Consider the following 27,286-nt stretch of genomic DNA (forward strand, 5'->3'; position numbering starts at 1 on the left):
CATCCTTTGCATTTTTGGCATCAACGCAGCCGTATTTTCCGGTTGATGTTCATGATCAATGTAGTCTTGATGTCTCCCACGCCCTTAGTGGACTGCCGCCTCTGTAGCCAGGTGGGAAGGAGCAGCAGTGCGTAGCACACGCTTCTTGATTAGACCGGGGTTCGAGCCCGTCACCACCAAATACGGAGGATGCGGAAAGGTCAGGAAATGACCACCGCATATCCCGGAGCAATATGGCCTTAGTTGCTAATGCTCCTAAAAACCAAATAACAAACAAACAAACAAACAGCCCTTAGTGCATTTCTTTATAGTGTATTATCATGATTAATGAATGGTACCTGCATATCCTTCCTAGCTTCCAGTACCATCTAGCAATATAAAGATCGTAAGGTTCATTTTATCCCTTTGATTGATTCATGGTCCGTTTGTATGAATGAAAGAGAAATTGTTGTTCACTGTTGACTGCAAATTATATTACAAAACCAGATCATACTTGTCATACTCTTCACAAATCCTAATATTTTACCGAGATAGTCTCAAAAGTAATACGCTACATTTTTTTTTTAAATAACAACGTACGCATAAACTCACGTACTGAGTTTATGCGTACGTTGTTTACTAATTGGATGGTTTACCTAAACCATCCAATTAGTATTACCATTAGCGTTAACAGAAGCATACGAGGCAAGAAACCAACCTTACACAGCCTGCGCCAAATAAAAAGTCCGATTTCACACAACCATTCGCTCTAAAGGTTTGTGCAGTTCTTCCTTGAATTTAATTTGGCTATCAACTTCAACTCCGACAGATAGAAGTTTGTTCCAGCAATCAACCACCCGCTGGCTAAAGGCAAATTTCCGCACATCTGTTCTACAACTGTCTTTCCTTAATTTGAATTTATGTCCCCTCGGGCGATTAACCAGAGCAAGAAGAAGAAACCCGTCAGCATTGAGTTTGCTGAAACCATTCAAGGCCTTATACACCTCAATCAGACCACCTCGCACGTGCCTAGTCTCCGGACACTGCAATTTGCAGAAGTTAAGCCATTCTTCGTAAGAGGACCCCTTTGTTCCTTTCACTAATCTCGTTGCCCTTCTCTGTACTCGTTCTAGCAACTCTACATCCTTTCTAAAATGAGGCCTCCAAATCTCTACGCAGTACTCATGGTGTAGTCTGACCATTGCCTTATACAAAGAAATAATCACTTCCTTCTCCCTACTAGCAAAATTCCTGAATATCATTGACAAGACCACATGACCTGATCTGGCAGCCTGTCTGTACTGCTCAGAAAACTTCATATCTGACTGTACAATTACCCCAGGTCATTTTCATTCTCTACCACCCTGAGTGTACCACACAGCTGGTATGTTTCTCTGGAATTACTTCTACCCATATGCAGTAATTTGCATTTATCAATGTTAAACTTCAGTTGCCACTTCTCAGCCCATCTACCGAACTTTTCTTGATCCTTTCGTAGTAGCATACTGTCATTAACAACCCTGCCAAAGTCGAAATTAAGCCTGATATACCTTCATCAATATCATTGATAAATATACAAAACGACAATGGGCCCAAAACCGAACCCTGGGGAACTCCACTAATAACATTAGTCCAAGAGAGCAGCGTCCAGTGATTACCACTCTCTGTCTTCTTCCATTCAATTACCCTTTTATCCATTGCAGCAACTTACCCTTAATACCATTCTGCTCCAATTTATACAGTAGTCTTCCATGCGCAACAGTGTCAAGAGCTTTTCTGAAATCCAAGTATATGATATCCAAATTATTTTTTGCATCCAGTTCCCTTGTAACCACATCATGGTATCCAATGAAATTATAAGATAAGACTTCCCCTTGACAAACCCATGCTGTGTCTGAATTATTGCTGCAATCTTGTTTAAATGATCCTGAAATGCTTCTTTAACCAATGGCTCCATTATTTTCCCTGCAACAGAAGTCAAACTAATAGGTCTGTAATTACTTGTGTCACTGTTTGATCCTCCTTTGTGAATTGGGGATACATTTGCACATATCCAGTCCGTGGGGATTTCCCCCGAGTTCAAGGATGCTCTCAAAATTATGGCTAAGGGTTTGCTTACTTCCTTTGCTGCCTCCTTTAATATAACTGGATAGATCCCATCCACCCCAGGTGCCTTTCTTGTGTTTATCTTCAACAATTTCTCCTCTACTTTGCTCTCAGTTATTACAATATCATTTAGTTCCCTGTTAGAGTTAATAACCTTCTATCATCTACTCTCCTACAGAATTCCGCATGCGTGAATGTAGATGCAAAATACTCGTTCACTTTGTCAGCTATCTGAGCAGGATCATCAACATTAATATTGCAAAGCTAGAAAACAATCCACGAGACCATACAAAACCAACAACTTGAGCCTGTTTTTTCAGCTAAAATATCGCATTCACTATAGAGACACCTTCGGGATAGTTCTAAAGAAAGTCATTTGGAGGGTGTTTAAAATTACTTTTTACTTTTTACAGTTGGTTGCTGACGAAAAACTCCATTCCAAGAGTGATAAATTCAACAGCAGGATTCAAGTCCAAGACCCGTTAAATTGGCCACATTCTAATAAAAGTTCAATTACTCTCAGATCGGTTACACTTTCCACTACCCTGAGTGTAATAACAAAAAGTCAGTTCATCAGTTACTCTGAGATTACTACTACCCACATGTAATATCTTGCATTTGTCAATGCAAACTTCAAATGCCATTTCTTAGCCCACTGACCCAATTTTCCTAGATGTCATTGCAGTAACTCACCATAATTACCGTCGTTAACCACCCTGCCAACCCTTTGTGTCATTTGCAAACTTGGACATTAAACCTGATATACCTTCATCAATATCATTAATAAATATTATAAACAACAATGGTCCCAGCAGTGAACCCTGGGGGACTCCACTGATAACGTTAATGCACGAGAGAAGTTCCCATTGATAAGCACTCTGTGCTCTTTCACTTAACTGTCCCAATGACAGAGAAATAAATTGATGATTATAATAATAATAATAATAATAATAATAATATCGATAGCAGTAACTTTCTCTTAATGCCACTTTGCCCAAGTTTACACAGCAGTCTTTTATGAGCAACAGTATAAAAAAAACTTATTGAAATCTAAGTTTATGATATCAAATTTAATTTTTGCATTCAGTTCCTTGATTACTCCGTCACAGTATCTGATCAGATTTATCAGACAAGACCGCCCTTAAAATATCCATGCTGTGACTGCAATACAACTACCACCCAGACGGCACTGTTTCATGGCCTTTTGGGCCCTCATCGGTGGGCGCGTAGGTGCCGTGGTGTTACAATAAGTTGCACACCATCTGGGATCTATCATATAGTTTTTTTTTTGTTTTTTTTTTTATGTACACCCCAAACACGAGAGGTGTTAGAACTTATAGTATTTGGTACCGTGCTTGGGTTGGAGGTTGAGAAGACGAAAGAAGATATTTGTTGACATTGGACTTGAATTACTGTAGACTAATTTTCAGGAAATACGAATGAAGGAAGTTTGTTCCAGAAAACGGCAGTTGAATGAATAAATGAGGAAGATGAAAAGTTGGTTCTGTGAGTTTGAAGTTGGACAGTAAATGGATGTTCGCTGCATGTGTTCGGACTGTTTTGAAAGAGAGAGCGGGAATTATAGAAGCCAATTCAGAAGAACAGTGCCCATGGAAGTATCTGTAGAAGAGGCATGCAGCAGAAACAGTGCGTCTATGAGACAGCGAGTGGAGAGACTCTGTTAGAGATGAATCATTAATTACCCTAACTGCCCCCTTCTGAATGGAATCAAGAAGCCTGAGAGAGGTTTTGGGGGCACCACCCCAGATGTGGGAACAATATTCCATGGCAGGGCGGATTTGCAATTTATACAGAGTGAGCAGCTGTTTGGGAGAAAAGTAACGCCGAGAACGAAAGAGAAAACTAAGTTTTTTTACATGCAGAGGAAACAATATTTGTAATGTGCTTGTGCAAGAGAGTTTAGAAGTCAGGGTAATCCCCAAAAGAGATATATCCTTTTGCCTAGAAATTGGAGTATCACTAAAGATAAGCATAGAAGCAGAAGAATCCTTTTTGCGAGATATAAGACAAGACTTAGTTTTAGAAGGGTTGAAATCAACTAAGTTGTCTTTGCCCCACTGGAGAATTACCTGAAGATCGGCATTTAAGGAATTGGCAGCAGATTTTCGAGAAGTTGAAGCTGATTGAGCAGGACAAGGTGTCTCAAAATGGAAAGTTGAATGCAGTGTGCTATCATCGGCAAAACTATGGATAGGATTTCTAGTCAATGGAAGAAGGTCATTGATATACAAAAGGAAAAGAGTGGGGGAAAGAACTGAACCTTGGGGGACACCGGCATTAGTGGAGAAGTTAGAAGACGGAGAGCCATCTACCATCACCCTCAGTGAGCGATCAGAGAGAAAACTGGATAACCAATTACAAAAACAGTTGGCAAACCATAAGATGGAAGTTTGTTTAAAAGACCTTTATGTCAAACACAATCGACAGCCTTTAAGATGTCAAGAGCACCTATTGTGCAGTTATACTTCATAACTGGATTGTCACTTATTGTAACACCAGAGTACCTACCCGCCCACAAATGAGAGGTCAAAAAGCTTCGAAACGGTTCTGTCTGGGTGGTGGTGGTATCCGCCACCCAGACGGCACCGTTTGAATAAGTAACAATATTCTTCTCCACTGGTGAAGACTTGCATATTAAGGTACAATATCAAGGCAACTCGTTGTGAAGGCATTCACAATATGAGATATAACAAAACAATGCCATGTCACCTACTTCGATGGTTCACTACGTACTAACATGATGCAATGCACAAACTTGTTCGTTTAATGAATCTCTCCGTAGTTTAAAGTCTTTGCCCTAAAATATTGTTAAGTACATTGGGCTGCCACTTTATCAGGTACACCTACCTAGTAGCGTGTTGAGCCTCCTTTAGCCTTCAAAACAGCCGCATCCCAAAGATGTTCAATAGGATTGAGATCTGCAGACTGAGCGGCCACTGCAGCAAAGAAAAGTTATTGTCATATTCCTGGAACCATTCCATATTGATTCGGGCTTTGTGCACCGGCACATTATCCTGCTTGTAGTAACCATCTGACTAAGGATAAACTGTCAACATGAAAGGATGCACTTGGTGAGCAACGATGTTTAGGTACGATGTGGCATTCAGACGTGGATCTATGGGTATCAATGGCCCAACGTGTTCCAAGAAAACATTCCCCACACCATAACACTGCCTCCACCGCCTTGCACAGTAATCGTCAGACATAACGGCTATATCCATGGATTCATGTTGTTTTCGCCAAATTCTGAGCCTTCCATCAACATGATGCACCAGGAACTTTGACTCGTCAGACCAAGCAACTGTTTTCCAATCCTCGATAGTCCAGTGCTGGTGTTGCTGTGGCCACAGGAGGCGTGCTCTCTTGTTCTTCATTGATAAAAAAAAAGGTACGCGATGTGGCCGTCGGCTGTTGTAGCCCATTGGCGACAAAGTGCGACTAGTGGTCCGTTGCTATATTTTGTTGTGCGCACGAAGGTTGTATTCTGACGTGATGTGCGACATTGTGACCCGTCTGTTTGCTTGGACGATTCTAGCCATCCTCCTCTGACCTCTCTCATCAACAAGCGATTTTCTTCCACAGGAGTGCCGTTGAGAGGATGTTTTCTGTTCGTTGCACCATTCTCGATACATCCTTGAAACTGTGGTGTGTGAAAAGTTCAGGAGAACTGCCGTTTCAGAGATGCTTTGTCCAGCACATCTTACACCTACTACCATGCCACGTTCGAAGTCCGTTAGATCACTCCTTTTCCCCATTTTTGCTACGGTTTGTACACTTAACTGATACTAGAAAGGTTGTTCTGCTGCATTTATATCCACAACTGCGGTCATGTGACTTGCAACATTGTGGGACAAACCATTTGTTTGCACAGCAGGGGTGTACCTAATAAAGTGGCAGCACAGTGTATATTTTAATTTTATTTTCTATCTTTCAGTGAAATAAACTGAGAGTTTCTGGAACAGATAAATAATGCGCTCAGATTTCACACCGAATAATCTGGTCACAGTGTGAAAAAAACCCAAAAATTCCTCTCTGTCTTGAAGGGATTCGAATCCGAGCCTTTTCTTGGTTTGGAAGAAGAGTAATGTCCATTGATCTTGGATTCGGGTAACACGGATTTTTATCAGTATTCAAAGTATACAAGGTGGTATTCACATCTCTTGTGCAAATCGCACAGAGTGGAGGATAATTTCACAAATGCATACATTTTCAATGAAAAATGTTGTGGATTTAGTGATGGAGACAGAAAAAACCGCCTGTTAGCGATCATGAGATTGCGAGAAATTATAGAGCAAAATATGCCAAAGATTTTAATTAAGGACACGAGGAATGAACTGAGAAATAACAAATTCCGCGTTTGCCTGTAAGAGATCCCAAAACTCCACTCAGTGAGAACATGTCAGGGTTCTGTTGCAATTGAACTGAATCAAGTTATCAAGAAACGCAGTCGTATGACTAGCGGTCTTTTCTTCGAACTCTCCTTCGGTCACCCTTGAAATGAAACAGGAAAGAATTTTCTTTTCCTTTTTTTTTTTTAAGGAAATGCAACTTCCTTAAATATGAGGAAGTCAACCAGATTTCGGATATCAGCTTTTAATCTAATTGACCTTTAGGCCGTACAAGTTTAAAGAGCAAAAAATAATCCTTTATTTTAGTTCCGCTCAAGTACTACGCCCCCTGGGTGTGATTTGTAGTAAGAAATAAGTTGAAGAGGGGACATTTACATCTTTGAGTCCACAGAGGACTCGCGTGCAAGCAGATCTTCCATCAGCAAATCGTCCCTTCTAAATGGCTTCGTGGCTCAACTTCGGTCTGTTAGCTTTGGTTTTTGTGTGTTTTCAGTTGGAAATTGTTGAACCTCGAAGAATGAGGTAAGTATTGTTGAAAAAATAGGCCGGTATAAGTAGGCGACTACCCAAAATTTTCATCTGCATGGGTCAAATACGATTTTTTATTGTCTGTTAAATACCTGAGCGATTTCATTTTAACTTTTCCAAGTGTGACTTCGTATTTTGTTTAATATTCGAACGAAGTGACGATTCTCAAGTTGCTAATGAAAGTGATTTCCAAGATCTTTTACGAGTATGTGAAAGGCTATGGCGAGAGGTGTCTGATTGACAAAGTATTACTTTTGAAATTTGTTCCCTTTTTCTAGTTTCTGCAAATGTAATAGTTTTACATTTGGTTTGGTCGAATTCGGGTTTCGGGCGACAAACGAACTGATGGAAGTCTGAAGAGCAGAGATGTTAGGAAAGGATTTTATTGCAAAGAAGAGTTTTACATGATCAGCGAAGATGGTGCTTGAAAGATGGTGGGGACTACCACCATCTTTCAAGCAGTAACCTCGATCGTGTTGTTGTAATGATGTTTAGCGGCACAAGGGCTACTGTGGCCAAATTGTGCCTTTCATAGTCCATTTAATATATTAGACCTATTGAATTATATTGATGTACCAATACGCTTCAAGTATATTAAAAGTTCTTCTATGTTGGCATGATTTACAAGGAAATGGGATAAAATATGAGCTTCATTCAATCTGCAGAATGACTGGGATGGTGCTAGTGCAGACGGATGAGTAAAGAGGATAGTCTACCAGAAAATTACGGACCGTGAGTTGTTGTTGTTGGATTTTAGGAGCATCGGCGACTAAGGCCATGTTGCTCCGTGTATATTGTTTGTAAATTGCGTGCGTTCTGAGGTCGGCCTTCTGTTTGCTGGACGAAAAACTGGAGTTTCTGGGAGGAAAAGCCATGATATCCTCGTCTGAGAAAGACTTACTCAGCCACGTTGCTAAAAATTCCTCACGTCATCGACGGGATTCGAACTCTGGTGTTTTCCACCCGGTGTAGGGAGGACACTAATCCTACCAACTGTGATTCCTACGAGGACTCCGTGAGTTGCTTGTGATAGGATATGCACTGGGGTGGATTTTCTCCCAATAATAAAAATAGGTGTGTAAGCTGAGTGCACCCAATTCTAAGTCTTGCGAATACCACTTCTTTTGTCTGTTTCCCACGATCATGGATGGATGTAGGGAACAAGAGATCCAATAGAAGACCTTTGGGGGACTCCTTCCAGCCAAGTATGTTCGGGTGTATTCCAAAAATTACTCGTTTGATTGCATTTATAATTGAATTTAAATGTATCTCAGAGTTCCTCGCAAGCAACATGGGCTACAGATCCATAATGATTTGTCGTCTGTGTTCCAGATGAGATTAAAATTCTAATTAAATTTCTGATAGTGTTTCTATGTTTGTGCACAGTTTTGACTGCAATTTTAGCGATACAATATTTTGTTAACTTTCGTTATGTTATTCTGTAAAAAAAAGGCAATTTTTAGATGTTTCTACTGTTAGATACATCGCTAACAGAGTCTTCACTGGAATATAATTAGGTTGCTAAATCGAACTGCATTTTATTTATTTATGCAATTTTGCACCTTCGAAATGTACGCAGATCCCACTGTTTCAGCTGAAGCATGGCGGATACATCGAACTATAAGCAGACAATGGTAGATGTAAAAGGCCCAATAACTCGTATCTTAAGAAACCGCAAAAAAAATAAGAAGCGAGATTTTAAACAGTAAATTCAAATAGTAAATGGTGAACGGAAAAGTTACAAAAATATAAAAAAGTGATCAGTTCGAAGTGAATACTCTCCAAGAGAGTATTCAGGTCACGTCATAGAAATCAAAACGTAAATTGATTGGAGAAGACGACCGAATTAATATGTTGGAAAGGAGAAAGTTGAATGGTGCGATCATTCGATAAATGGAAAACGGCATAATTTACATTTGGACTACACGAAGAGAGAAATTCCGGCAACGTGGAGATTTTGTGCTGTCAGAGAGCGAATTGCTGCTTTGGGGATTTCCAAGTCATCCGGGAACAATTGCCAATATGTAACCTGACTGGAACACGGACGACAAACCATTATGGATCTGTCGCCCATGTTGCTTGCGAGGAACCCTGAGATACAGTGAAAGGGAGTGACTGGCCTTCTACAGCTATTAGAAACAGTTTCCAAAAGGCTCTTCAAACAGATGCGTTAAAGTCGAACTTATAACCTCAAGCAGGAAATTTATGGAAATTCGTTAGCAATGTTCAATCGAATTGAAAAAGTGACTCAACATCGTATATAAAAATCAGTCAGTGGCAATTCTAGTATTATTTTAATATCTCTATTGCAATCAGGGAGTAGTTTATGAAATATGTATTAGTAGAGGGAACCTCCAAACATTATACAGTCGAAGCACTTTATAGCGACCCTCTTTTTAACGTCTCAACACGTTACAGCGTCCTATGTGGTTGGTCCCGGCCAATTTTTCGTTAACCTGATGCTATTTTACATTCGGTATAACGGCCTTGAAAATATAACGACCATAAATTTTTTCCTCTTAATCTGAATTTTCACTTTCTTATTACAATATTCGCGTTTAAAAATGACAGAACGCTTCAAATATAATGAAATAGTTAATTATTATTTACGAATTAATCTTTATTATTAATTTTTATTATTTGTTATTTATTGTTATCATTTATTAATTGTTAATTCATTATTATTGATTATTATTAATAATAATAATAAATATGTATTATTATTAATTGTTATTAATTTATTGTTAATTATTATTTATTATTGTTTACTGAAATAGTTAATTATTGAAATAGTTAATGAACATCGGATAGAAGTTTATTTCATAGTTGGAGTACATGTTTATTGGTAGGGCTCCAAGAAAGCGGGTAGCTTTGATAATCGCATACAAAATTAGGATTTTGCAAGCTGTAGATAACAGTGTGCATCCTAAGGCACATCGACAAACAGTTCGGTATTCCTAAGAGTACTCTGTTCACTATTCTGAAAGATTGAAAGTTTAGAGAAATCTGCTACATCGGGTACGATTCCAGCACGGAAGGCGACGAATCCGGACCTTGAAAAGGTACTTTTGGAATGGGTAATGATCAGGCGTGCAAAAAACGACCTGTAGATGGTAATCTTTTAAATGCTAAGGCTGAATTGTTTGCGAATCAAATGGATATTGAAGAATTTAAAAGCTCACATGGATGCGAGCTTCCAGAAATTTAAGACTCGTCGTGGCCTGTCTTTCAAAAACGTGTGGTAAAAGTGCAGCGATGGACGTTGACGCTACAAACGAATGGAAGGAAAATCGTTTAAAAATGTTTTGCTGACATACGATCACAATACCATCTTTAATGTTGATGAAACTGGACTCTTCGGTCATTGGGAAAGCTCAGAAGCCCGGATGCTTTAAAAGTTTGACGACATTACCGATGCGCAATCAACATCCTATGAATCGAGCAAGCCAAAAAAGGCACGGAAGACATTACAAATCTACGAAGAATGGATCAGAGAATTAGATCGCAGGATGAGTGAGAAGAATAGAAAAATTTTGTTGTTTGTGGATAATGGATTTTAATAAAATATTTGATTAAAACTGCACCTCTCACTGTCAAGTTAACGACAATGAGAGGTGGAGCCACTGTCGAGTACCTGCTGGATTTACCGCCTTGAATGATGCAATGTGAGAAGTTCCGCATGTCCTCTATTAATTGCGAAGAACAGTCTGATAATAGGGAAGAAATATTTGAGCGCGCGCGTCATCACCTAAACTTACAAGAAAACTTAAAACTTCAAAGATTACGCAGAAGTGGATGCGGACATTGAATTTGTCAGGATATGCACGAATGAAGAGGAACTCATTGAAGACATAATAGAATCTTCTGAAATTTCTAGTGATGAAGAGGAGGAACCTACTGTGGTTGATCAAGAAGTTTTATTGAAAGATGCTCATCAAGGATTAGAACTTGTACATCGATTTTTTTTTCAAGCGCAGCCTAACTGCAAAGTGCAATAACTGCGATCAGGACCTTCATAATTCTCTTTTAAAACATGCTTTACCATTGAAAGAGCTTGTTTTGACAGATTATTTTAAAGGATGAAACAATTCTCTTGTTAGGTCTTGATAGGTTTGTAGCCTATGCAGTGAAAATTTCAATTTAATTGTAACCTTTATAGTTGGCCTTTTTATAATCATGTGATATTTCATTTGTTTAGGAGTCTCAGTGCTGGAAGGACCACAGGTAGAGTTATTAACAGAGGTACGTAAACAGTTGATTCTTTTAAGCAGTGACACAATTGAACAACACTTAATTAAACATTCGTAAAGCTTTTCTTTTTATCTGTGATTTGAAAGGAAAATTAATAAAACACTGTTACGCCCCGTGATGGAGTTTTAAATGTCTGTTGAGGTGAACCATATCAATTTACACTTAATTCTTTGGCGACGTTGAGAGGCCCAACTGAACCCCCTCATCAGGTCTATAGGAGAAGTAGAAACACGAATAGAAATCAATTTATCAATTGGTGTTACAACAGGATTGCATTAAAGTTTCACTAATGGATTTTAACACAATATTGCATTAAAATTCAGTAATATAAGTACGATGGTTTTCAGATGGCTTTAATTAAAAAACTTTCAACTTTTCCAGTATGCGTTCCAAAGTGCGAAAACAAAGGAGTGTGTCGGGTTGGCAGATGTCGATGCAAGAGGAATTTTACAGGAGATCGATGCCAATTTCCGGGTAAGTTTATCATTTCGCAACCTGCGAATTTCAAAAATCTAACTCTTGTTGTTCCTGGAACTGACAGTTACATTGCGAGCACAGTACTTTATAGATTTATTCATACTCTTTCGAGATTTTGTGGCGGTGAAGAAAAGGCAAAAATCCTTAAAATTGAAATATGGTCCTTAAAATTGCAATATAAGTGAAATATGGTCCTCATTTACGAGGTAAATTATACAGATATTACAAAATTTGCTTTTCAATGCGGTATTCTTACTTTCTAGCCTGCAACCCCAAATGTAAGAACGGAGGGCGCTGTGTGAAGGGTCATTGCAAGTGCACGGAACAGTTCGCAGGACGCCGATGTGAAAACAAAGGTGAGTTCGTTGTGTTCAAGTAAGGCCTGTTGCTACATCTGAATGTCCATTAAACTCAAAAGAAATACAGTTAGTGGAACATGACGAAAAGGTGCTGTTCTATGAAATAAAAAAACTTTAACTTTATTATACTGTAATTTCAATGCACTTCCTCTGTGGAGTGGAAGTTCTTGAAATTCTACGTGTTTTTACTGGTTCAGTGGACGCTGTCCCGTCATTTCCAAAGTCATTTAAAATGAAGTAATTTAAATGTGTTTTGACTTTAACAAAACTACTAAATTTTATTAAAATATCAATTAATAATAATAATAACGATGCCTCGGCCAATAGTAACACCAGACCTAACAATCACCCTGTGCACTTGGTACTAGTACCCGTCACGGGGGGAACCCTCACCAAGGAGAAAATAAGAATAACAACAGACCAATCACCTGTCTCTCAACGATGTATAAGTTTCTGAATAACCAAGAAGATATAAGACCATTTAGAGTGCCAGAACATCATGGCCGAACAGCAAGTGGACGAATATTCGGGGATATTCGTGTGTTGTTGTGGCGGACCCCAGGGTTTTCCCCCTTAGCCGCTATTGTTTATCTTATGCTGAAGCTTGCGCCAAAACTGGCAATTTGTATGTAGTGTGTTGGATGTGTAAGTATTATGATATGTTATGTTGTAGTGTTGTCGACCATACCTGGCTCTTAGCAGATGGAAAGCAGCAAAACCTGGTCACCACGCCCCACCCTCCATCCACTCCACGTGGAGCGGCCAGAATCTACCACCATCTTATTTGTCTATATTACACTGGTGTGCAAAACTTAAGGACCAAAACTATTTCTAAAGGTTACAACCACAAATCTTTACTTAAGTTACTCTTTACTGATGAGAGTAGATTCAGTCTCAGCAACGATTCTGAACGTCAGTTAATCTGGGGAGAGGTTGGCACATGGTATAACCCCGCAAATATCACTGAAAGGGATCGATATGGCGGTCGAGGTGTTCTCGTCTGGGGAGGCGTTATCTTGGTTGGACGTACACAACTCCAGATACTGGAAGGTGGTACTGTAACTGGTGCACGCTACTGTGCTGAGGTAATCCTTTCCCATGCGCGTCTGTTCCGAGGCGCCATTGGCCCCGAGTTCGTGTTTATGTATATCAACGCCACACCCCATCGCACTGCAGCTGTTGATATGCTTTTGGAAAGTGAGGACATTGTTCATATGGATTGACCTGCCCGTTCCGCCCATCTAAATCTGGGGAGACGCCTAGCGACACGTCCCCACCTACCAGAAAATGTTCACCAGCTGAAGATGGCGCTGACAGAGGAATGGACGACGTTACCTTAAGAACTTAACAACAACATTGTTCTAAGTATGGACAGGCGGTGCAAAGCCTGCATCGACATTAGGGATGGCCATATCGCCTACTGAGGACCACCCCTTCCCTTTATTTCATCTTTGGCAGTGATGCATCTGTATCGTGGCAGCCAGTGCTATGTTGCCATTATTGAATAAAGTCCCTCTGTACCATTTTGTTTCCTTCATCATTTCTGCACCTCACGAGGTTCCTTTGGTATGCTTTTCCCAGATCCAGGCCACTCCTGTGAGAAGCTACAGGGAAAACCTGACTGGTCCTTAAATTTTGCACACCAGTATAGAGCAAAGTTCCAGAATAGACAGAAAAAAAGGAATTATTATTTTAGGGTTGCCCGTAATTAAATACATTAACCCGTATTTGTGTCTGTAAATTGCGTATATTCTATGGTTGATTTGCCTGTTTTGCTGGACGAAAAAACCCCAGTTACTGGGGAGAAAAACCTTGCTATCTATGCCTGAGACCAACTAACTCAGCCACGGAGTGAAAAAAGCCCATTAAAGTTCCTCGCGTCATCGACGGGATTCGAACCCAGGCCTTTTCCACCCGGTGTGGGGAGGTCGGTGACGATACCATTGTGCTACCCGCGCAGACAGAAAAAAAGGAAAAGGAAAGGGGATATAGTGTGAATAGTTGAGAATAGGTAAGTTAGGAAAGAATAGTACAGTGGGGGGTTAGATCAAAGGACCGCCGTAGTAAAGAGAAGTTAGGAGAAATTTTAGGCCGAAAGCAGAAAGAATGCAAGTGGATGAGCAAAGGATGCAAGGAGCAATTGGCTATTGCTGTAGAGCACAGTTATAGAGCAAGACTAACAAGAAGCGCCGCAACATAAATACGGGCTACATCAATTACCGCAAGGCTTTCGGCTCCGTGCCTTAAAAATGGCTATTAGGGACGCTCAAAATCTACAAACTCAATCCAACAGGGACCAACTTCCTAGAAGCAACCATGAAAAATGGAGTACCACCATCAAAGTCGAGAACATCACAAAGAGACCGATCCCAATCAGAAGAGGAATCTTTCAGAGAGATGCCCTGAGCCAACTGTAGTTCTGTCTAGCACTCAAAACGCTATCCACCATGCTCAACAACAGCAAGTATGGATACAACCAAAAAGAAGGAAAGGAAAACCTGTACACCCTCTCCCACCTGATGTACATGGATGACATCAAGCTCTACGCGGCAACCAAGAAACAACTCCAGCAACTACTCCGGATCACCGAAGAATTCAGCAATGATATCAGGATGGAATTTGGTCTAGACAAATGCAAGATCCACTGATTGCATCGGGGGAAATTAGTCGGCCGAAATCACCAACTGTAGACTGGTAAAGAAATTGAAGCCACGAAGGAGAGATCTAAAAATACATGGGAATAATGCAGGTTCGGCAGTTAGAGCACAAGGAGATCAAGGCCTGCCTTGAACTCCTTGTGCAGTAACGTGTGCTACTGTACTCGCGTTCCTAACCACTCGGCTAAGTCAGGCCTAAAATATCATGATTCAATTAAAAATTAAGAATATACTGATCATGTACGTACATAGAAAAAACTTCAATGTTTGAGCCAGAGAATGGAGAGCCTTTGTAAAAGAGGGTCATTAATTAACCTGACTGCCCTCTTTTGAATGGAATCTTTATGCCTAAAGAGGCTTTGGGACACAACCCGAGATGTGGGAACAATGTTCCATAGCAGGGCAGATTTCAGATTTTTAATGAGTAAGCAATTGTTTAGAAAACGGTAGCGCAGGGGGTGAAAGAAAAAATGCACTTTTCTTGGTGCAGAGGAAGAATTATTTGTGAGTTGCTTATGCCATATGATATTAATTAAAAATCAGGTGAACCGCTAAAAGAGATGAGTGACCGATCTAGACATCTGAGCGTCATCGAAGATGAGCACAGAAGCAGTAGACCATTTTTTGAGAGATATTAGGCAGAATCGAGTTTATAAGGATTGAAGTTAATGCGGTTTTTTTTCGCCAGGTAGAAGAATTGCATAGAAATCTCCATTTAAGGAATCGGTGGGGGACATTCGATAAGTTGTATCTGTTTCTGCAGGGTAAGGATTCTCAAAGCTAGAGGGTGGAATGTAGAGTGCTATCATCAGCGAAACTATGGATAAGATTTCCAATAACTGGAAAAAGGTCGTTAAGAGTCATGAGAAAAAGAGTTGGAGAAAGAATGCTGGTGTTCCCTGGGGAACACCAGCATTACTGGAGCAGTTAGAAGATAAAGTGCCATCTACCATCACCTGAAGAGAGTTGTCAGAGAGAAAACTACATACCCAATTGCAAAAAACAGTCAGCAATCCTTAATATGGAAGTTTATTTAAGAAGAACTTTATGCAAAACAGGATCAAAAGCCTTAGAAATGCTAAGAGAAACTGCTTGAATATCACCAACGTTTCCATTGAATTTGACCAAGCAGAAGGCAAAATAGCAGTGGAATAAGAAAGTTTAAGAGCACAAGGTTTGAAGAGCAACTGGAGAAATGTCATCAGGGGCTGGACCACTGATATCAATATTACAGACACGGTCAGTAATGTTGACTATCAAAGCCTGGTGACTTTAGGTACCCTTTGGGAAATTCTAAACTGCCAGGTTCTACTGATTTTAAATTTATTATTTTTTTGTTATGAGGCCGTGTTCAGACGGGACTATTAATGCATAGAATGGCCTCTCATCCCTTATTCTCACCTTCAGTGTTTTTGCTCCTTCGTGATTACAAACTTGATTCCATTCATGTTTCTTGTTTTTACTACTTGTACTCTACTAGTTTAATAACAGATTTCGCCGATAGTGAGCTCACTAATATGCAACCTCGTTTCCCTTATTATTTTTGCGAATTAATATTGCAAACTGCGCCATTATCAATCGCTTGCTGAGATCGTTATAGAGGAATTTTATCTTCAACAAAGTTTTTTTTTTTTCAGATTTAATGATGGTATATTCCGATAATTTCGTGAAGGTTCGGTTTCAAATTTACTCAGTAAACTTCCCCCCGTGTCGAGGGATTTGCTTACAATTTTAAATCTCCGAGCACATTACGTATTTATGGCTGGGCCGTGTTATCAGCTTTCATTAAATTGTAACCCGACACACATTCCCACGAGAAATCGCGTTTAAGGTTAACTGGGCGAAAACAGCGCCATTACACCAATATTTTTGGCAAGAAATTAATGAGACTATTTTGTTTTCCAGCATGCATCCCGAAGTGCGAAAACCGAGGAACTTGCACCGAAAATGGCAAGTGCAAATGCAAAGCTGGATATAAAGGAAGTCGCTGTGAAACTCCTGGTAAACTCTCTTCAAGTTCTCTACACACTTATTAGTATATCTTTTAACGTGTTTTTCCACTCTGGATTTTGCAAATGAGATCCCGATCTGATTTCTTAATTTGCTACTCATTCTTACTTCTTCTCAAAGAATACAACCACTTTTGGTCCTTAATCGATGGGTGGGGAAAATGCTAAATGGTGCCAAACACCATTTGACATCTCTCATATAGTTGAATTATTTTCACACCTGGTTGCCAGCAGTTATACCATCGGGTGCTTAAACTGATGAAGGGCCAAATAGCCCTGAAACTGCCATCTGGGTAATGGTGTCCATTGAGAATAAGTAAGGAGAGTCTTCTCTATTGGGGAAGCGTTGCTTATTCGAAAAATATAACCGAGTAGGCAACGCTCTGTTAATTTACTGCGTATAGACATCGCCCTAAGTTTTTATTAAGAATAAAAATCTCAATTTACATTTTTGTAGCCAAATTATGTATTAATCTCTGTTGATATTTCACTAAAGAACTACTTTAGAAATAAAATCCATTAAAGCAGAAATTCTTCAAAATTGGTAACTGCCTACCGAAAAACAGATTTCAAAATACAGATTAATTCCAATGTCTGCTTAATGATTTTTATTGCTGCAGCAGTTCTGGAATAAAAGAAATTATTCTTTTTCAGTCTGTCAACCCCCGTGTTTAAACCAAGGAGTATGCAGTAGGAGACACAAGTGTCGTTGCAAGAAAGGGTACTCAGGGAGTCTCTGTCAGTTTCCAGGTCAGTTGATAATTGAAGATTGTCTTTTTGAGAGATTGTTTGTTAAAATGTTCTTTATTACTCTTGTGTGGGTGAGTTAAGGACCAAAACAGCTAAGAATGTGAGGTGTTGGGTTTTATTTATTGTCTGTAATAGCGCGTAAAAACGAGTTGCTGTTCTCTGGATGAAAAACCCGAGGTTTCCCACAGATTCTGATTTTGCAAGCGTTCCGAGAAAGCGCTTATAAAATAAACAATACTATAATTATTATAATATCTTATTCACGCAAAGTAATATTTTTATACCAGGATAGCGAGCAACAGTTGGTGAACTCAATGTATTTTGTTGCTCTTATTATAATCTATTAGCTTATATCTGTGTTTATTTTTAAGATAGAAAAGGATTACCATAAACTAGTCCTTAGTTAAAGCAGTAGTCTTAAAGCTCACAGCAGAACTAACATTGCCTTCACAATGAGTTATCCTGGTATTGCCCTGTTTTCAAAAAAAAAACTTCGGTTAGGTATACGAAACAGTTATAGAGGTTGTATAAGAATTACCAAAAATGTCACATTACACAAGTCGATACAAGATGCTCGAAAACATGGCCACGTGATATCAGTAAGGTATATGATCCCCTCCAACAGGCCTGACAGCCGTCAACCATGAATGATATAAGGGTGTCTATAAGATTCTGCGGGAACAAATCCCATTCTTCTACCAGCAGAGACCTTAGCTCGCCAATGAACGAGGAGTTTGCTGTAGGTGTGCAATGCGACACCCAAGGACGTTCCCCACATGTTCGGTCGAATTTAAGTCTGTGCTGGCCACGCCAGTCGTTGGATATCTTCAGTTTCAAGATATTCCATCACTTGAATTTTATGTGCAGTGGCGTTGTCTGGCATGAAAAGAAAACCTGGGCCAACTGGCCCCCTAAAAAGTTGCACATAGGGTTCGAGGATTTGTTCTCGGTACCTTTGTACAGTCATGGTACCCCTATCAAAAACAAGAACAGTGCTGTGGCCGCTGATCTTTCTTCCGCCCCACACGAGCACACCGCCTCTACCGTAAATATTCCTTTCTCTGATGTTGGAGGGATGGTACCACATTCCTCTTTGTCTCCAGATGAAATAAGATCTAGAATCTGTCGGGTGAAACGAGACTCATCAGAGAACCGAACTACACTTCGAGTTACACCACGTTTTTTACGTGTTCTGTTCATTTTGTCGAGCAGTGATATTTGCAGTATAATGCAAGGAGCCACAGGCTTTTGCTCCAAACAAAAAAAAAGTATATAAGAAAATACAAATCAGCCATCTGGTTGATCTTCGAATTTCTTCAAACTCTACGCTTCAGCTACCTGCGGAAGTTGTTCCAGTAATTAACAACTCTTTGTCTGAAAAAAAAAAACCAACTTCCTACAATCTAGTTTAAACCTCTTCTCCTGCAATTTGAATTTATGGTCTCTAGTTCTGGAATCCTTTATGACAGTGAAAATTCCATCTTCATTCATTTTTTTAACCTCTCTCAGAGCCTTATAAACCTCAATCAGATCCACATAATCGAAGATTTGCCTCTTACCGTCGCACTTTTGCCTATATCAGCATGCGAATTGCCCGTCTGTGGATCCTTTCAACAAGCTCAATATCTCTTTTCAGGTAAGGTCTCCATACTTGGACCCAGATTTCCAAATGCCGTCTTACAGTTGCCTTATACAGTAGGATCATGACTTTCCTCTGCCTACAGGACAGCGTTCGATAAATCATCGATAGGACACCATGGGCTTTCCTGGATGTCTGTTTACACTGTTTGGAAAACTTCATATCTGCCCGTATTGTAACTCCCAGATGCTTTTCTTCCTCTACTGTTTTTAATTCAATCCCAAAAACTGTTCAATCCCTATAACTTATTTTGGGGAGTGCTGTTCCTTGTAAGACCTTGCATTTTGCTGTATTAAAATCTGCAACTTCCCAATCTTCATTTTATCTGCAAATTTTGACATCACGCCCTCCATCTCTTCGTCAATCTCGTATATGAAAATTAGAAACAACAGTAGCCCAAGAACCGATTCTGGGGTCACACTACTTTTCACGTTACACCGATTGGAGAATATCCATTAAATACAATTCCCTACCCTTCAGCCACCCTACAATCCATCTTCCCAGTAATCTCAACATATTACAGCTTATACAGTAACTGTCATGAGGGAATAACTCGAATTTTTTGCTAAAATCGAAATAACTATGTGGTAATTTTTTCCTACATCTATCTCAAAAGTAACTTTGTCAAAATAGCTTATTAGATTCATTAAACATGATTTTCCTAGACCAAACCATGTTGTGTGGCCTTCAGAATGCCATTTATGTCTAAATTCCTCTGAATTACACTCTTAATCATTTCTTCCAAGATTTTCCCTACCATTGAAGTTGGACTAACCTGTCCAACTTCAATTTTTATTTGCAGCAAATCTAGGATCTGCTGCACAATTTCTCGGTTGTTTTTTTTTATGTAAATGTGTGAATTGGAGTGAAAGAATTATTTTATGTGGAGGTTAGTAAAACAGCACAAAGAATGCCTAACTTGCGGCTTGAATAATATATTTTTTTTCTTGTTACAGAGATTATTCCAACTTTGTAGGAGTGAGGGACAAATAAGGATTTATTGTGATTCAACAAACACCACCAGATATTTTTGACAGAACTTATATTCTATGAAAGAAATTCATTTTTTTGTGCTGAATCTTTCTGAAATTTATTAATAAATAGTTGGATTTTTGTAACAAAATTTTGTGTCATTCTGTATACAACACCATATAAGCAGACAACAAAAAATAACACTCTTCCTGGGATTTTTGGTGACATTGATTAGGATCCTAGGCATGCACTTTGAATGAACATTTCTCTTCAAGGTTGAAACATTGGCCAACTAAAGAGTAAAAATGCGTTAAGTGCACTACCATTCACTTTTATCGTAAAAAAAACAAACAAACATTACGTTGATCAAAGAGTATTATAATGATTAAATGATACAGGAAGAGGCTTTTTCTGAATCAGCCAAAAATTCCATCATTCATACCTTCCCCAGCGGAACAATAATTTTGTAAAAGCTTCACTTGTTCGTGCAATGTTATAAAAAGCAAGCTGGCAGGTGTACAGTTCAGTTCAAGGATGCGCAAGACAGTGGAGGACTGACGTTGCCTTGTCTGACGAATCCTAGTTCCGGCTGTTTCAAGAGGATGGAGGACCAGAATATGGCAAAAACATAATGAGTCCATGGACCGATCCCTCCAGGCGGCAACTAACCAGGCTGGTATGGCGGTTAATGGCGTGAACAGTGTTTTCGCGGTATACAATGGGCCCCCTTGCCTTGATGCCATTGAAGAAATAGTGGGATACTACGAGTTATCTGGAAATTGCTTCCGACCAGGCGAGTATTTTCAAGGTTGCAGTGTGTAAATCACGAAACAGTTTTTTCCAAAGGATTATGCGTCATGAATTTTACAAAACTGGTTCCAGGAACAGAGAGTGAATTCAGCTCAGTGCGCTGGTGTCCCCAGTCATTACATTCCAATTGACCACCTTTTAAATGAGGTGAAACGAACTCTTCATAGTAGTGATCTGTAGCAATCCAATATCGGTTGGAAGCAACTGAGTCAACATGGATACTAGCATCCTCGTGGCACGCTTTCCGAACCCTTACCACGACGAATCTGGGCATTTCCGATGGCTACAGAGGAACCTAACCGCTATTACATGGGGCATGTATATATATTTTTAAACTGAAATAAATTACCTCGCTACACCGATAGGACTGAGTTACTACAACTTGTTTTTTTTTTATAGATTCTTAACAAATTTTCCACTTTAGCACGCATTTCATAAATTAATTTTCTCCTGAAGGCTACATAAGTGCTGTTGATTTTAGACGCAACTTTCGCTATTTATACAAGTACATGTACACCACCTTCCTGAGAATATCCGGACACACTTCCATTTCACATTGGTTCCAGTCACTTCAATAATGTGTCGGTCTCCCATTGGCCGCTATGACACTTCTCCCTCCTCCTGGATAGGCTTTCCCCAATGAACGGTAGTCTGCACCAGGTGGAGTCCTCTATTTTACCCGCAAAACAGTAATCAGTTGAGCTATCGATGTGGGATGAGTTGGGATTCAAATGGGGTTAAAATTGAACTACACGCTGGCCATTTAAACTTTTGTACATTCATTTCCAAGAGTCATTCTGAAACTGCACTGGTTGTATTTAACCAAAAAACTGCAACATCGGGAAAATGCAACTGTCCAAAGTGTTAAGCTAGGCGTCGACGTTCATGGTTCCCCATGCAATCACTAAAGCTACAACATTCCTACACCACAACTCCATCATGTCTGAACTTCGTTGTTGGCACAATGCACTCTAACAGCAGATGTTCTTCAGGTTGTAAGATGTAAAATCTTACAAATATAATATTTTGTGGAGGAGTGAGATTTATTTAAAGTAAAACTTATAATATGGCAATATAGGAGAGCGAACCTTACAAGCCAAGGGATTAAATTAGACAACGTCTATACGAGGGGAGCGGTAAGTAGAAAGCTATTAGCAAGCTAGGGACACTCGACTCTCAGCTCACACAGGCAAACCAAAAAAAAATAGAAACGAGTAGCACCGGCTATTAGTAAAACGTGTCAACTCTGGTAAACAATAGCGCGGTGGACCATGTGCTGTCGGGACATTTCTTTAATCGGTCACACCTGGACAGTAAAAACGGAACAAATGCTGGGAATTAGATGGAAGTCTGGCTCTGACTGTCGGTGATGGCAAGTTTTAGATCGTGGGAAATTAGTCTGCTACAGTATAACTATAAGAGACTGACTTCAAAGGTACTGACAGCCTGAGAAAGTTTACAAATTTCTTAAAATAAGAAGTTAGATCGAGCAACAAGGAATCAACGTGAGAAAGATAAAAATTAGCGAATAAGAAGAGAGAGAAAGTTGATAAAATGAGTAAGATTGGTTAAACAGAAAACTAGGGCGGCATTTGACATATGTAGGCGGTACAGAAAAGGAGATGAACAAAAAGTGAGTGAACAGGGGGAGACGAGTGAGTCACAGAGTTGAGTTTTATGTGTGTGTTTATGGAAATGAGTTAGAAACACAGAGTTGAGAATTTGGGAGTGTTTTGCGAAGATGAGAACAGACACAGAGTTGAGAATTTGGGAGTGTTTTGCGAAGATGAGTTAGTGACAGATCTCCGAGTTGAGATCTTGTGGGTGTTTAGGAAAATGGGTTAGTGGGATTCTAAGTTGAGTTTTTGTTGGTGCTAGGGAAAATGAAATAGTCAGCGGGACACAGCAGTCGAGATTTTCGTCGAGATAGGTAAAATGAAATAGTAAAACATGGACAGTTGAGGGTTCTGTTGTGGTAGGAAATGTGTGTCAGTTAACAGTTGAGTGTTTGGTCGTGGTGGGAAAAGAGAAGGGTAGCGCCCTGAGAAGTTTTCTTCTTGAAAAAGTTCTTAATAGGTGGAGCGGAAAAACGAGGGTAGCACCCTATGAGTTTTCCTTGTGATACGTTTTAATAAAGTGGAGTGGAGAAGGAGTTAGAGTGAGATGCCCTATGAGTTTTCCTTGTGATAGGTTTTAATAAGGTGGAGAAAGAACGCCAGTCCCAATGCAGCAAAGAGTTCCTAAAAAATCATCTGTAGCAAATTCAGGTGTAGCTGATGAAAGAGATCCCCAAAAGGTACCCTGAGAGCCAGGAAAGCTTGGAACCTGCCCGGAAAGGAAAGAAAAAAGATAGAAGTAGGTGAGATGTTATTAAGTACTGTAAGTTAACAAGGACTGTTAGTGAAACAGTATAGTGATTAATTAATGAAAAACAGAGATAGCACTAGAAGTAACTTGATAGATAAATTATCTCTTAAATAAATTATATATATACTAACAGAGTTAATTAATTCAAAAAAGGGTTGTTGTAAAATGCAAGAGAAGCGAAAGATAAGTGATAGATTAAATTGTTGTTCAGATGATTATAATAAAGTTTATAGTGAGAATCTTGGAATGTCCTAAAGATAGATAATTGAATATAGTAAATTTTATATGAGAATATTTGAATGTTCTAAGGATGGATAATTGAATATAGTGTTTGTATTGATGAAGAATCGTTGATCTAACTGAAAGACTAATAACAAATAGAGACTTTAGGAAAGTTATGATTGGTCTTCAGTGTATTGTAACAGAATGGCGAGAACACAGATTATAATGATGAAACACAGATTATAATGATTATAATGATGAAAATAGCATATTGATTGCTAATATAAGAATAATATATGCAAGGTATCCTTGACTTAACCTTGTATGTATATTATATGTTTTTTATTCAATTGTATATTATGTTGTATATATGTAAATAAACTTTGTTGTTTGTTAATTTGTGAGTTGTTATTCCTGAACACTCAGCCTTTCCGAAGGGAATTATAATTAATTGAGAAGTTCCCTTGAATCTGGAATTCTCCTAGGAAGAAAAGTCAGATGCGTAAGTGGGGGAAATAAGAATAAAGTGGACAAACACATAATAGGGAACAAAACGAAATAAGAATAAATAAATAAATATAAACAATCATCATTATTGTTTTCCACCCCCTACAAGGTATCCTCCACAACCACACCTGCTCAACACTCTAAAGACGAATCTCGCTACACCACTTTCCCAGCAGGGAATTCTCTCCCTAGTCGGAATAGGGTGTTGCAAAATTCTTCACTCCACAGAATTGATTTCAACTTCTCTATGGACCAATTACAGCGTTCGCCGAACCACGAAGGCGACTGTTCAGTGTGGTTGGTGATATTTACTTATGAACCGCCACTCTTTCCTGAAATCCGAGGTTATGGAGTTCCCTGCGCAGTGTATTGGTACAGACTTCAACTCCTGTCGATACCTTAAATTGCTGGCTGATGTTTTGCAGCCAAGTCCGATGAGATCCCCTTGTTGATCTCTGGTCATATGGAGTGAACTTTCCTAGAATTTCTGTCTGCTGCTGGACGGTAGTGGTACTGTCATCCTTCAGTTTCATGGTAACGTCCCAGACATTTGGCTTTGATAATGTAGGCTGTAAGGAAATTTGCAGGAATCAATGTCAGCGATATGTAACCGAAAATAACACCCCCTTCTCGAAATCAGTCGCTGGACTGTACGTGGGGGTTCGATGTACGGATACTTTTAGGAGGGCAATTTTAGTCACGATATATTTCGTCACGATATCAGCCACTCGAAAGTTCTCAAAATTTCTAGAGATGGCCCCAGATTTCTAGAGATTGCGGAATCAGCCTTTAACTTTTTCTCTCAATAGAATGGTGTTGTTTTGAATACATACATTTTCTTCTGACTGCTCAAGTTAATATTGTAAATAATGAAATTATTAATATTGTACATAAATTGCAATGAGTTGGCTACTTAAATTTACGGGGTGTCCCTGGAGAAATCAGCCACGTCAGGGGTTGTTTCCTTGAGTGATTTTGACGAAAATAAAATAATTCATGTAGGTCGGGGAAGAGCATTACTTGTTTGTTTTCCATTAAAATTATTACTATATTTAATACCACTCATATACAACGTGAAATTAATGATATAGTTTATAAAGCTATTCGCCTAAACTACTGTACATTAAGGTGACGTTTCATGCATCTAACCGATACCCGTCATCAGAATCTGATGATGGGTATCGGTAAGATACCTGAAACGTCACCTTAAATTGCGTAGTAGTTTAGGCGACTAGCTTAATAAACTATATTATTAATTTCACTGGTATTAAATATAGTAATAATCTTAATTGGAAAAAATTCATATCAACGTGGATCCGATTTCGAACCGGTACGAAGATACAGCAGTTGTGAAAAAAAACAATCGACTCCCGTGTTAAAAGTTTATTTTAGATCAGAACTTTTGAAATAATATGAAAATGACTCTGACGCATAAATAAATAGCAAATAATATTAAGTAAAATACGGAATAAATAATAAGAAAAATCTAATAAATACATATTTATATAATGAGGGATGTACAGTGTACGAGTTAAGTGCCGAAGCAGCAAAGGCTATGATGTGCCACTATATCGAGTCTGTAAAATATATAGGTATATATTCTGTGATCAATATGCCTCTTTTATGGAGCATAAAGCTGAGTTGATGGAGAGGAAACCTTGTAATCATCGCCTGAGACCGACTAACTCAGCCACGTTGTGGAAAAGCCCTCACTTAAAGAACGAACCTTTGAAGTACTTTGATGGATTTCTTCTGAGATACTCTATATAATAATCGATTCATTTTAACATTCGGTATCCTCCAGCGTGTATTAGGACGCCAAATAAAAAATCCTTTCTGAAAGAATTGTTCAGGATATCAAAACAGACAGCCGCAATCATGGATTCCTCGAAAACAGCTACACTGCTCGACAAAATTAACAAAAGGCGCAGAAAACGTGGTGTAACTCGTGCAGCTTGCGATGAAGTGGGAAAACATTTGGTATGGTGGTGTACTACAGAATAACGATGATAGGAGGACACAGGGAGAAACTTCGGACAGGTATAAGGAACATTTATAGGGATTGAATAAGAATTACCAAAAAAGGTCACATTATAAAAGTCGATCCAAGATGCTCGAAAATATGGTCACATGACATCAGTACGGCGTATGACCCCTCCAACGGCTAAACAGGGCTTAAGCGGTGAATCGTGCTCGATATAAGGATGTCTATAAGATTCTGTGGCAAAAAGTCCTATTCTTCCATCAGTGCAAACTTTAGCTTGCCAAGTGACCAAAGATTTGGCTTCGGATCACAGAGATCACTTAAGATCAATCACAGCTTAAGTCCGATGAAGCATCCCACACATGCTCGATCGGACTTAAGCTATGATTATGCTGGCCACGGCAGTCGTTGGATATCTTCAGTTTCAAGGCATTCCTCTATGTGCATTGTCGAGGATCTGTTCCCCGTAACTCTGTCCAGTTATGGTACCCCTAACAAAAACTTGAAGAGGGGTGCGGCCGCTGATCATTGTTCCACCCCCACACGAGAACACCACCTTCACCGTCAATGTCACTTTCTCTGATATTGGAGGGATGGCACTGCATTCCTCGTTTTCTCCAGATGAAATAATGTCTAGAATCTGTTTGTAGGCTGAAACGAGACTCATCAGAGAACAGAACTGTACCCCATTTGTCAGGGCTCCAATCACATGTTCATGTCACCGGTTTCGACGTACTCTTTGGTGGTTTGGGGGTGAATAAGATACAAACCACTGGCTTCCTTGCGTAAGGTCCACTTCAATTGAGTCCTCATAACACAGTCCGGTTGAAAATGTTTTCACCTGTGGCCGTAGCATCCTAAAGAGACAGTTGATGACAGGACATTGTAGGGTTCCATCTTGCTGTTAGAGCAAGATAGCGGTTTGTTCTGGTTGACGTAGCTCACGGGCGACCTTGACTAGCTTTTCTTATAATGGATCCTATCTGCTGAAACTGCTCCCACAGTGCCGAGACGACAATGCCACATTAAGCCATTGTGCCACCTTTGCCTTCCACTGCTGGCTTCAAGTCGTCCAACGGCCCGTCATCTCAAAGAATCATCTAAACGATGATGGCTTGCCATCTTGAGCGCTGGAAATGTGGCTATCCCACTGAGAAAGTCAAAAAATGAGAATAAAGTGATATGGTCGCAACCCCTGTTTCTGTCGGTATGAATAATTTGCATAATGCGCGGTAAGTAAGGTGGTAGATCGATTTCTATTGGATACTCGTCTCGGAATTTGCAAGAGGGGATGCCTAT

The 27,286-nt window shown here is 39.5% G+C and overlaps 1 protein-coding gene across 1 annotated transcript; it reads left to right on the forward strand.

The window, feature by feature from the left end:
• Positions 1 to 6,778: 6,778 nt before the first annotated feature.
• LOC150090437 (uncharacterized) lies at positions 6,779 to 20,248 on the forward strand. Its single transcript, XM_090369133.1, has 7 exons — positions 6,779 to 6,977; positions 11,182 to 11,225; positions 11,616 to 11,708; positions 11,975 to 12,067; positions 16,633 to 16,728; positions 17,391 to 17,486; positions 20,082 to 20,248. Exons 1-7 carry the CDS (start codon positions 6,895 to 6,897, stop codon positions 20,099 to 20,101), a joined length of 525 nt encoding a protein of 174 aa, XP_090225259.1. The 5' UTR covers positions 6,779 to 6,894; the 3' UTR covers positions 20,102 to 20,248.
• Positions 20,249 to 27,286: the final 7,038 nt, after the last annotated feature.

This window comes from Mastigoproctus giganteus, chromosome 2 (assembly GCF_048544385.1).
Source record: "Mastigoproctus giganteus isolate SK-2022 chromosome 2, ASM4854438v1, whole genome shotgun sequence".
NCBI lineage: Eukaryota > Metazoa > Arthropoda > Arachnida > Uropygi > Thelyphonidae > Mastigoproctus > Mastigoproctus giganteus.

Excerpts from the sequence above, each read along its gene's own strand:
- LOC150090437 (XM_090369133.1), top strand. The coding sequence starts at position 6,895 with ATGGCTTCGTGGCTCAACTTCGGTCTGTTAGCTTTGGTTTTTGTGTGT. Across the intron at positions 6,978-11,181 it reads GTTGAACCTCGAAGAATGAG|GAGTCTCAGTGCTGGAAGGA; the intron begins GTAAGTATTGTT and ends TCATTTGTTTAG. Across the intron at positions 12,068-16,632 it reads ACGCCGATGTGAAAACAAAG|CATGCATCCCGAAGTGCGAA; the intron begins GTGAGTTCGTTG and ends TTTGTTTTCCAG.